The sequence below is a fragment of the Lithobates pipiens genome, unplaced genomic scaffold (assembly GCF_037356315.1).
Source record: "Lithobates pipiens isolate NorthernLeopardFrog02 unplaced genomic scaffold, aLitPip1_a1.2 Scaffold_25, whole genome shotgun sequence".
Lineage (NCBI taxonomy): Eukaryota > Metazoa > Chordata > Amphibia > Anura > Ranidae > Lithobates > Lithobates pipiens.
This window is the reverse complement of record NW_027507787.1, coordinates 232,232,857-232,245,630: the sequence shown is the minus strand read 5'-3', so window position 1 is coordinate 232,245,630 and position 12,774 is coordinate 232,232,857. Positions and strand designations below refer to the sequence as shown.

Sequence of the window (12,774 nt, the reverse complement as noted above, 5' to 3'; positions counted from 1 at the left end):
GAGTGATGGGGGCAAGAGAGAGAAGTAGGGGGTGTAGGGTGGAGAGTGCTGGGGGCCAGATAGTGCTAAGGGTGGGGGGTGGAGAGTGCTGGGGGGAGCTTGAGAGGGGAAGCAGAAAGAATTGGAGAGCAGGGGGTGCTGGCGAAATGGGGTGGAGCCAGGGAGGACAAGAATTGGCTGGAGAGCAGGAGAGGCGGAGCCAGGGAGCAAAGGGAGGGGCTAAAGAGCAGGAGGCGTGGAGAAAGGGAGTACAAGAAGGGGCGGAGCCAGGGAGCACAAAGGGGGCTGGAGAGCAGGAGGGGCGGGGCCAGGGAGCGCACGGAGGGGCGGAGGGGCGGAGCCAGGGAGCGCACGGAGAGGCGGAGCCAGGGAGCGGAGGGGCCGGAGAGAACGGGGATGCAGAAAAAGTTAGATAGGAGAGCGGTGCGGTGGAGAGACTGCACATAGATAGTGGAATTGATTTTTCCATATTCCTTCATGCAACCGCTGAATGATCACTTCTCCTCCTCTCCTCCCTGCAGACATTCAGCGGCTGTATGGAGTAATATGTAAAAATGAATTCCACTATCTATGTGCAGTCTCCCCACCGCTCCTCCTATTCAGGCACACAGGGAAGGCTGCACGGCACGGGCACTCACCTTTGCTCTGGTCGGCAGCATAAGAGTTCCTCCCTCTTCACACTCATGGTGGGACTATCCAGCTGGGCGGTTTTTCAGAAACACCCCCCAGCCCAGAACCAAATAGGAGGCAGGTGCGGAGGAGAGGTCTGGTGAGCGGTACAAGAGAGAAGCTCAAGTGAGGGTCCCACATGGATATGCAGCCCTCATGCAGTCTGTCATCCAGCCGCTGCGCCACCTAGAGGACTCTACTGTCCCGCTCCCCGCACTTGCTGCCACCGGATTATTTACAGGCAAATTACTCGATTGCGAGGCCCTTAAGACTGCGGGGCCTTAGGCAATCGCCTAATTTGCCTAATTAGAGAGCCGCCTCTGCTTTCAGGGATCTGCAATTAGCGGACCTCCAGCTGTTGCAAAACTACAAGTCCCATCATGCCTCTGCCTCTGGGTGTCATGCTTGTGGCTGTCAGAATCTTGCTATGCCTCATGGGACTTGTAGTTCTGCAACAGCTGGAGGTCCGCTAATTGCATATCCCAGAAATAGGGGATAGTTTTATAGCGTTTTTATTATTAATTGTTTTTTTCATTAGTAACGATCTGCGATTTTTATTGTGACTGCGACATTATGTCGGACACTTTTGACACTATTTTGGGACCATTGTCAGTTACACAGCGATCAGTGCTATAAAAATGCACTGATTAATGTGAAAATTACACTGGCAAGGAATGGGGTTAAACACTAGGGGGGGGGGGGGGATCAAGGGGTTAAGTGTGTCCTAGGGAGTGATTCTAACTAATGAGGCTACCTAGGACATGAATGAATGAAATACTTGTATAGCGCACAATGCGAACTGAATCGCCTCTAGGCGCTGACAGGGAGCAGTGATCTCTGTCATGTCACAAGGCAGAACGGGGACATGTCTTGTTTACATAGGCATCTCCCCTAGGGTTGCCACCTTTTCTTCAAGCCAAACCCGAACACTTTAGCGGCCTGGGACACCCCAAGGAGAGTAGTAATTCGATGCACATAGAGTGTCACAGCGAACAGTGGGTGTGGCCTAAATGTCCTTGCCGACATCATCGCCGTGCCCCCGAGTGATGCTGAACTTGCCCCCAGACAGCTGTCCACAGCTTCCAGACAGCAACAGATTTGTGTGTGACTATATTGTTTACTTAGCAAGCGACAGCCCGGTCTGAATAATGTGTCCGGGTTTCAGTCTGCCTGAAACCCGGACACATGATTCAAAACCCGGACTGTCCGGGTGAATCCTGGACAGGTGGCAACCCTAATCTCCCCGTCCTGCCGCCCCGTGACACGATCGCGGGCCAGCGGCGGACATCGAGTCTGCCGCACACCCCAACATTGCCACTTCTTAAAGGGGACGTACCTGTACGCCCATTTGCCCAGCAGTGCCATTGTGCCGACGTATATCGGCGTGCGCTGGTCGGCATGTGGTTAACCTACCAGCATGTCTTTGGAGTGTGGGAGGAAACCGGCGTACCCAGAGGAAACCCACACAGGCACAGGGAGAGCATGCAAACTCCAGGCGGCTAGTGTTGTGGTCGGTATTCGAACCAGCGACTCTTTTGCTGCTGGGTGGTGAAAGTGCTCACCAGTCACTACACCACCGTGCCGCCCCGTGTTGTCACAGTACTGGTCACTCACTTCTATATCTGGGTACTTGAAGAAAATATGTAAGCCGCCATTGCTTCCCTTAAATACTAGTTGTGTGTTTATCCTGCTGATCCTTTCTTTCTGTAGTTTCTGTGTCACTGACCTGAACAAGCGATCAGGAGTTCTAATCAGGCACTGTAGGCAGGTATGAATGTGCATGGTGTCATTTCTTAAATTGTCCACTAGATGTCGCCATAGTCAAGGCTGGGAATTCTCCAGTAAGCTCCCATTGATGCTCCAGTGATTGGTAGCGAGTCTCCCTTCACCTGACTACACTCCACATGCAGAATCCCATTGTATGCAAAGGCTTGTTAATAATAATAATAATTATTATGCAGGATTCATATAGCGCCAACAGTTTACGCAGCTCTTTACAACATGAAGGCAGACAGTGCAATTATAATACAACTTAATAGAGTAGGAATCAGAGGGCCCTGCTCCTTAGAGCTTTTTATCTCAGAGGTTTACACATACATCGCCCTCTGAAGAGCAACCTGCAAACCAGGTTACACCTAGAAATAAGAAAGCTTATCTCAATTCTTCCCATGAGAACGAGGCTTTAAAGGAGAACTCTACATAAACACCAAACGAAAGCCTCTGAAGCGTCACTCTGAGCGGGGCGCACTGTTCACATTTCTTTATTTGGCGTCTATAACTTCTGAGTGTCACTTTTCTTGCTCCCCACACCCCGGCCGGTCTGAGGACTTTTTCCTCTTGTGTAACTTTCCTTCTGAAGAAGAGAAATCTGTGTTCATAGCAAGCGAGAATGCTGATTGGAGCGGATACACTTGGATGTCGATGGGAAATCTCCCCTATGGGCAGGGATTTTTTTTCAAGCGGGAACGCAGTTCTGGCACCACTAGCATTGAATGTATGTAATGGAGTGGGGTTCAGGGATCTGCTGGAGGATTTATTGATTCAAGCTGCTGGGGGGGTCTATTGTTGCTGGGAGGGGGTCTATAGTTGAGAGGGTTTGTTGTTGCTGATGGGGGGGATCTATTGTTGCTCTGGGGATCTACTGTTAAGAGAGGTGTCTATTGTTGCTGGGGGGGGGGGGGTCCACAAGTCCCAGCATGCTCTGCACCTCTCTTGCAGCCTATGATAGAATTGCATGTCCCAGCATGCTCTGCACCTCCCTTACAGCCTGTGATAGAACTACAAGTGTCAGCATGTGCTGCACTTTCATTGCAGCCTACGATAGAACTAAAATTCCCACTATGCTCTGCAGGAGCATTACAGCCTGTGACAGGGCTACAAGTCCCAGCATGCTTTAAAGTGGTGGAGCTGAAGACCAAGGGGGTACAGAGGTGGGGCTGAAAACCAAGGGGGTACAGAGGTGGGGTTGAAGACCAGGGGGTACAGAGGTGGGGCTGAAGGCCAGGGGGGTACAGAGTTGGGGCTGAAGGCCAGGGGGGTACAGAGTTGGGGCTGAAGGCCAGGGGGGTACAGAGTTGGGGCTGAAGGCCAGGGGGGTACAGAGGTGGGGCTGAAGGCCAGGGGGGGTACAGAGGTGGGGCTGAAGAACAGGGGGTACAGAGGTGTGGCTGAAGAAAAGGGGGGTACAGAGGTGTGGCTGAAGAAAAGGGGGGGTACAGAAGTGGGACTGAAAACCAGGGGGTACAGAGGTGGGGCTGAAGACTGGGGAGGGCACAGAGGTGAGACAGTGCAGGAGGTACAGTGTTGGGGAAGAAAAGCATAGGGTGTAAAGCAGTGGGGCAGATGTGCAGGGAGGTAAAGCGGTGGGGCAGATGAGCAGGGGGGTAAAGTGGTAGGGCAGATGTGCAGTAGGTACAGTGGTAGAAGGGATGAGAAGGGGGGTTTAGCGGTGGAACAGAAAAGCAGGGGGTACAGCGGTGGGGTAGAGGAGAAAGGAGGTGCATCGGTGGAACACATAAGCAGGGGGGTACAGTGGTGGGGCAGATGAGCGGGGGGGTACAGTGGTGGGGCAGATGAGCAGGGGGGTACAGTGGTGGTACAGATTTGCAGGGGCGTACAGTGGTGGTACAGATTTGCAGGGGGGTACAGTGGTGGTACAGATGAGCAGGGGGGTACAGTGGTGGTACAGATTTGCAGGGGGCTACAGTGGCGGTACAGATGAGCAGGGGGGTACAGTGGTGGTACAGATGAGCAGGGGGGTACAGTGGTGGTACAGATTTGCAGGGGGGTACAGTGGTGGTACAGATGAGCAGGGGGTTACAGTGGTGGTACAGATGAGCAGGGGGTTACAGTGGTGGTACAGATGAGCAGGGGGTTACAGTGGTGGTACAGATGAGCAGGGGGGTACAGTGGTGGTACAGATGAGCAGGGGGGTACAGTGGTGGTACAGATGAGCAGGGGGGTACAGTGGTGGTACAGATGAGCAGGGGGGTACAGTGGTAGTACAGATTTGCAGGGGGTACAGTGGTGGTACAGATTTGCAGGGGGTACAGTGGTGGTACAGATTTGCAGGGGGTACAGTGGTGGTACAGATTTGCAGGGGGGTACAGTGGTGGTACAGATGAGCAGGGGGGTACAGTGGTGGTACAGCTTTGCAGGGGGTACAGTGGTGGTACAGATTTGCAGGGGGCTACAGTGGCGGTACAGATGAGCAGGGGGGTACAGTGGTGGTACAGATGAGCAGGGGGGTACAGTGGTGGTACAGATGAGCAGGGGGTTACAGTGGTGGTACAGATGAGCAGGGGGTTACAGTGGTGGTACAGATGAGCAGGGGGTTACAGTGGTGGTACAGATTTGCAGGGGGTACAGTGGTGGTACAGATGAGCAGGGGGGTACAGTGGTAGTACAGATTTGCAGGGGGTACAGTGGTGGTACAGATTTGCAGGGGGGTACAGTGGTGGTACAGATGAGCAGGGGGGTACAGTGGCGGTACAGATGAGCAGGGGGGTACAGTGGTGGTACAGATGAGCAGGGGGGTACAGTGGTGGTACAGATGAGCAGGGGGTTACAGTGGTGGTACAGATGAGCAGGGGGTTACAGTGGTGGTACAGATGAGCAGGGGGTTACAGTGGTGGTACAGATTTGCAGGGGGTACAGTGGTGGTACAGATGAGCAGGGGGGTACAGTGGTAGTACAGATTTGCAGGGGGTACAGTGGTGGTACAGATTTGCAGGGGGTACAGTGGTGGTACAGATTTGCAGGGGGTACAGTGGTGGTACAGATTTGCAGGGGGGTACAGTGGTGGTACAGATGAGCAGGGGGGAACAGTGGTGGTACAGATTTGCAGGGGGGAACAGTGGTGGTACAGATTTGCAGGGGGTACAGTGGTGGTACAGATTTGCAGGGGGGTACAGTGGTGGTACAGATGAGCAGGGGGTACAGTGGTGGTACAGATGAGCAGGGGGGAACAGTGGTGGTACAGATGAGCAGGGGGGTACAGTGGTGGTACAGATGAGCAGGGGGGTACAGTGGTGGTACAGATGAGCAGGGGGGTACAGTGGTGGTACAGATTTGCAGGGGGTACAGTGGTGGTACAGATGAGCAGGGGGGTACAGTGGTGGTACAGATGAGCAGGGGGGTACAGTGGTGGTACAGATGAGCAGGGGGGTACAGTGGTGGTACAGATTTGCAGGGGGTACAGTGGTGGTACAGATGAGCAGGGGGTACAGTGGTGGTACAGATTTGCAGGGGGTACAGTGGTGGTACAGATGAGCAGGGGGGTACAGTGGTGGTACAGATGAGCAGGGGGGTACAGTGGTGGTACAGATGAGCAGGGGGGTACAGTGGTGGTACAGATTTGCAGGGGGTACAGTGGTGGTACAGATGAGCAGGGGGTACAGTGGTGGTACAGATTTGCAGGGGGTACAGTGGTGGTACAGATTTGCAGGGGGGGGTTACAGTGGTGGTACAGATGAGCAGGGGGGTACAGTGGTGGTACAGATGAGCAGGGGGGGTACAGTGGTGGTACAGATGAGCAGGGGGGTACAGTGGTGGTACAGATTTGCAGGGGGTACAGTGGTGGTACAGATTTGCAGGGGGTTACAATGGTGGTACAGATGAGCAGGGGGGTACAGTGGTGGTACAGATTTGCAGGGGGTACAGTGGTGGTATAGATTTGCAGGGGGGGTTACAGTGGTGGTACAGATGAGCAGGGGGGTACAGTGGTGGTACAGATGAGCAGGGGGGTACAGTGGTGGTACAGATGAGCAGGGGGGTACAGTGGTGGTACAGATTTGCAGGGGGTACAGTGGTGGTACAGATTTGCAGGGGGTTACAATGGTGGTACAGATGAGCAGGGGGGTACAGTGGTGGTACAGATTTGCAGGGGGTACAGTGGTGGTATAGATTTGCAGGGGGGTTACAGTGGTGGTACAGATGAGCAGGGGGGTACAGTGGTGGTACAGATGAGCAGGGGGTACAGTGGTGGTACAGATGAGCAGGGGGGTACAGTGGTGGTACAGATGAGCAGGGGGTACAGTGGTGGTACAGATTTGCAGGGGGTACAGTGGTGGTACAGATGAGCAGGGGGGTACAGTGGTGGTACAGATGAGCAGGGGGTACAGTGGTGGTACAGATGAGCAGGGGGGTACAGTGATCTGAGGTGTGGAGTTGCAGAAATTGGGGCTGATCTGAGGTGTGAGAGTGCAGGATGTTAATTTCTCACTACTAAAGTAGTTTACAGCATTTACTTTATAAAAAATCCTTTTAGTAAATGAGAATGTGAAGTTAACATTTTTTTGTTATAAAATCAGCTCTCTCGATTTCTTTGAAAACATTTTTTGGCACACTGTGCTCAAAACGTTGCCTCCCCCTGAACTAGAACATTTATTATTATTATTATTGCTATTATTATACAGAATTTATATTGTAGCACTTTAGAAAATAAAAGGGAGACAATACAGTTATAATACAATAACATACAAAAGCATTAGGAGGGCCCTACTTAGAAGAGCTTTCCACTTTTTATTTAATTTGGGTAAATACGATTTTTTATTTTTTTTTACAGTTTTTTTTTTTCTCTTTTTTTACCATCAGCCTATTCTGGATTGTTTGGCAACCGTGACACTAATAATACTCATACCCTGCCAGGAGAATATTAACAGGTGATGGTTCGATAACAGGGGCAGCTTTTATGGTGCTGCTGATTGTGTAGAACACAGGACATTCCTATTGGTTTAAATAGAAAATTCATTCTAGATCCATATCTACGTGTGCTGGGAAAGCCCACAAAATTGCATGCTTTCCCAACACAAGCACCGCACTTGAGTGGGGGTGCCACTAATTGTCAATGGCACCCCCCCCATGTATCTGCAAACACACATCCTAAACTGAATGGTGCTGCAGCAGAATGCGGTTCTATGCAGCATGTTTTCCGTGTTTTTCACATGTAGGGGAGTGCGTTAAAATGAATGGGCTGTCCTATGCGCAAGAGTATGCAGAGAGGCATCCATGCAAGCAATAGTGCCAACCAAGCCCATTCACACCACCCTGCGTTGTGCTGTGATGTGTAGCGGATAGACGGGGCAATTTGCTTTGTGTGCCATGCAGGGCCGTCTTTAAGGCAGGGCAAAAGGGGCAGCTGCCCTGGGCCCTGTCATTGTTGTGGGGCCCAAAGCAGCTGCCTCATACTTGCCAACTATTCTGGTTTACATTCCCTTGTCCCTTGAAGTTTTAGTCCTGTGCTGCTACTAATGCTGCCCAGCTCTGCCCTATTGTTGTGTACAGATGACTCACCTGCAGACCTGTGTTTACATGTAAATACTGGCATTCATATGTAAATAGCACTGACATGCATATGTAAATAGTTGAGGCCAACTGCATCGATATGTAAATAAAGGTGGTATTCATAGGTATATCATGCCCCCCTGCAGTGAGGAGAAGATGTGCTGTAACCTATAGCAACCAGTGAGCAGTATTACTGTACAGCAATCTCTAGCAGCCAATCAACAAGCAGAAATGTGCTGTAACCTCGAGCAACTAATCAGTGAGCCTTAAGGAGTGCTGTAACCTCTAGCAACCAGTCAGTAACAGTAATGATATGCTGTAACCTCTGGCAACCAATTGCAATCGATGCCTGATCTGATACAGTAAACTGATTTTAAGTCTAGCTGCTATTTATTGTATGTCTCAGAGAAGGCGGAGAGGGAAATTGCATGGGGGGAGGGGGGCCCTAAGAAAATTTTTGGCCAGGGTCCAATCAATATTAAAGACGGCCCTGGTGCCGTGTGTTCAGTTCACACCACTGGAGTGAAAACAAGTAGGACGTTCTTTATTACTATACTGTTATTGGCGCACTACAACACTGTGTACAGCGGGGCATAAACAGGAATGACATGTCAGTTTGTGACATTTCAAAAAGCTGCAAAAATCAAAAAAAGAAAAAGCTGAATAGTGCGATGCATTGTAATAAGCACATCACTGTGTTCCCTTCCCAGCGCACACCAGGGACCTCTTCTGAGGTCACGTTGAAATTTTGGATAGCCAAGCTAAGCACAATATGAAGCATAAGCATAATATGAATACAGATTATTATATTTTATTATATTTAGCACCTTTAAAAATGTAAAATGAGTTATATTAGAAAAAATATAAACCCTATTAAGGTTTATAAGGTTTTCTAATTCTTCTGAATGTGAAACCACATGTTTATCCTAAGGCCGGGTTCACACCGCTGCGATGCGGGAACGCCGCGAATCCGCGGCGTTTTCCCGCATCGCATTACTCCCGCCGGCAGTTCACACTGCCCTATGCGGACGGCTGGGAGTGTCAATGATATGTTAATGACACCCCCAGATCCGTCCGCATATCGCAGTGCGATCTGCCGACTCGCACAGGAATCGGATCGCATGGTGTGAACCCCCATGCGATCCGATTCTGTTGCGGACCAAAAAAAGGGTCCCGTGCGAGTTTGCTGCGGGACCGATGCGAATTCAGCCATACTATCTGTATGGCTGAACTCGCATCGCTACGGAGATCGGATGTGATTTGCGGTGCGAATCACATCCGGATCTCCCCCCCGCAGCAGTGTGAACCCAGCCTAAATCTCATCTGACTACTATATTTATATGTAATATCTTTTTTCAAAAGTCAAAACCATTGAAAAGGGACTGTATATCCTAAACATTATGTTTAACCACTTAAAGCGGGAGTCCGCCGTTTTCTTATTTTTTTTAAAAGCCAGCAGCTACAAATACTGCAGCTGCTGACTTTTAAAATAGTGACACTTACCTGTCCAGCGCGCCCGCGATGTCGGCACCCGAAGCCGATCTCTAGATCGTCTCTCAGGTGCTGCCTCCGCCATCTTGGGTATGGGAATCAGGAAGTGGAGCCTTTCGGCTTCATTTCCTGGTTCCCTACTGCGCATTTTTTTTTTTTTACTAGTAATGGCGGCGATCAGCGATTTTTATTGTGACTGCGACATTCTGGCGGACACGTTGGACAATTTTGACATATTTTTGGGACCGTTGGCATTAAAGCGGTGGTCCACCCTAAAGTGGACCTTCCGCTCATCGGAACCCTCCCCCCCCTCCGGTGCCACAATCGGCACCTTTCAGGGGGGAGGGGGGTGCAGATACCTGGATAATCCAGATAACTGCACCCACTTCCGGGATAGCTCTCTGCGGAAAGGGGCATAACGTACGCCCCTTTCCGCAAGTGCCCGCCCCTTCCCGCAAGTGCCCCGCTGCCTGCTGGGAAACACACAGATCCCAGAGGCAGCGGGGAGCGTCCTTATTGCGCAGCGCGATTCGCGCATGCGCAGTAGGGAACCGGGAAATGAAGCCAAAAGGCTCCATTTCCTGATTCCCATACCCAAGATGGCGGCGGCAGGACCCGACAGGCGACCTAGAGATCGGCTTCGGGTGCCGACATCGCAGGCGCGCTGGACAGGTAAGTGTCACTATTTTAAAAGTCAGCAGCTGCAGTATTTGTAGCTGCTGGCTTTTAAAAAAAAAAAAAACGCGGAGTCCCGGTGGACTCCCGCTTTAATACAGCAATCAGTGCAATTAAAAATGCACTGATTACTGTAAAAATGTCACAGGCAGTGAAGGGGATAACCACTAGGGGGCAGTGTGGGGGTTAATTGTGTGTGTTTTTTTTTAACTGTAGGGGGGGCGTGGCTTGACGTCTGAGGTCACTGATCGTCTTTCTCTATAACAGGGAACAGACGATCGGTGACAGGCACAGTAGGAAGCACGGGGAGAAGGTTTGTTTACACAGACCTCTCCTCGTTCTTCAGCTCTGTGACCCGATCGCGAGACGCCGGTGGCGATTGGGTCCGCTGGCCACGGTCACAGAGCTCAGGACCGGGTCGTGAGTGCGCCACCAGCAGCGTGCTTGCGACCCACGGCTAGGCACTTAAAGAGCAACGTACCTGTATGTGCTTGTGCCCAGCCGTGCCATTCTACCAACCTACATCGGCATGAGGTCCTTAAGTAGTTAATGGATATGCAGACAATTAAAAATGAAAGGAAATTGATGTAAAAAAAACAAACAACTGAAATTCTAACACTTTAATGAAGGGGGGGGGGGGGGGGTGCTGAGGGAGGATCCGATACAAGATTCCTGCCAAGGGCGCTGGAGGCCCTAGGTACGCCTCTATGTCTATGTGTGACCCCCCCCCCCCCCCCCAATAGGGGAGATTTCCTCTCACTTCCTGCCCTTGTAATGTTTATGAAATAAATGGAAGGGGCAGGGGCGACCGCAACCGGGCCCTGTGATGCAAGGGGCCCATGCAGCCCCCTCTACATATGGCTGGCAGCAGCATAGGCAGCTAGGGGTACCAGTGCACCATGCACACGGGGGGCTGGAGGTGGAGGGTGACTAGCAGAGCTCCATGCTCGACTATCGCACTGGCTGCTCTTTAGTTGTACATTCCCCGCATGACCTGTGTCCTCGGCCGACTCCTCAGAGTACCCCTCTCCTGCTCCATGCATTTCCGCTCCGTCCGATGTCTGTTCTCCCCAGCCAGAGTCCCGCCCACCCCGAGTCCAGCCCACACTGCACTTCATACTTCTCCCGGGTAAACAAACTTTAAGCACACAGATGCAGTGCAGCCCTATGAGAGCTCCCCGGAGGACACTGCAGGCTTGTCTGCCAGCCCCCCTCCTCCCTCGTCAAAAGGTCTTTCTGGGAGATATGCTGATCGCCCGTCCAGCACACTGGATGGAGCCCAGGCCAACATGGATGAGTGCGCGGCCTACAGCTTGGTCACGGTGAGTGAGAGGACCCCATCCCCCACACACCATTACATACCACCTCCATCTCCCCTGGGGACAGGGACCCCTTCTCACGTGGGGACAGGGAACCCCACCTCCCCTAGGAACAGGGACCCCTTCTCACCTGGGGGCAGTAACTTCATCTGCCCTGGAGAAAAGGACCTCATCTCTTCTGGGGACGGGGACCCCATCCTGCCTAGGGACAATCCCCCAATGGGGCACCTAAAAATAAAAAATAAATAATAAAAATAAAAATACTGATACCAGTGGTGGAACTACAGGGCTCACAAAGGTCATACCTGTGACCACGCCCTGGAGTTCCACCGCCGGACTCGGAGGGAAGGGCCCTGGCTGGGGTTCAGGGGGGCCCTTCATGGTTTCTTGCATCGGGGCCCTGAAGGTTCTAGTTACGCCACTGGGAAGGGGGAAGGGCATTTGTCACTGGGGCAGGAACACATAGACATCATAGTGACAGAAGTGCAGGAAATCCCCCAAATCAGACATCAATAAAAACATGACAGAGCTGCTAACCCTCCCCTATCCCATACACAATGAAATCAAGTTTTGACATTAAATAAAAAACAATTAAGACAAAGGAACTTTGGTGGTCAGAGGGATCCGGACCCCGACATTTAGAATGCAGGATGTGCCATCACATGATCACCATCCATGTCTGGAGCTCCACCCCCTCTACAGATCAACAAGCATAAGAAAAGGAGAAAATAAAATACAAAATAACCGATCAAACATTTCTCCATACGATCTCCCTGACTGCGGAGTGCTACTTTATAAAGACATTGAACTATGTTTTTTTTTTACTTTAGGGGGCGGAGTCATGGGAGCGTCAGGACGTAACGCAGCTTTAGTGGCGATGAAGGATCTGCGTTAACGTCGGGAGTCGAATCTGTATCTGGAAATGTAATAGTTTTCCTTCTTTAATAAAAAACAACTGTTTGTATGTGTGTGTTGTGTCTTCTTTTTATAGATTTCTACATAAACCACAATCTTCTATCGTGGGGCGTTCTATAGAAGTGAGGTGCCCCCCCCCCCCAATACAGGAGTTGTGCAAAACTGAATGGGGTCCCATAATGTCTAATAAGTGCCATAAAATGTCTCCTGAGGGCCCCTTAATGTCTACTGAGGGCCACATAATATCTACTGAGGGCCCCATAATGTCTCCTGAGGGCCCCATAATGTCTCCTGAGGGCCCCATAATGTCTCCTGAGGGCCCCATAATGTCTCCTGAGGACCCCATAATGTCTACTGAGGGCCACATAATGTCTACTGAGGACCCCATAATGTCTACCGAGGGCCACATAATGTCTACAGA

At 51.3% G+C, this 12,774-nt stretch overlaps 1 protein-coding gene across 3 annotated transcripts in view; it reads left to right on the top strand.

Annotated features, from left to right (window-relative positions):
- LOC143930954 (pyridine nucleotide-disulfide oxidoreductase domain-containing protein 2-like) overlaps window positions 1-12,401 on the top strand; it is a 96,416-nt gene extending 84,015 nt beyond the window's left edge. The window contains exons 16-17 of one of the 3 annotated variants that reach the window (XM_077455655.1): window positions 7,264-7,331; window positions 12,269-12,379. In XM_077455655.1, coding sequence (XP_077311781.1) covers window positions 7,264-7,328 — 65 coding nt within the window. In that variant the 3' untranslated portion in view covers window positions 7,329-7,331; window positions 12,269-12,379. Of the gene's footprint in view, window positions 1-7,263; window positions 7,332-12,268 lie in introns of all 3 variants that reach the window. The other 2 variants (XM_077455654.1, XM_077455656.1) reach the window with 2 other exon arrangements.
- The last annotated feature ends 373 nt before the right edge of the window (window positions 12,402-12,774 follow it).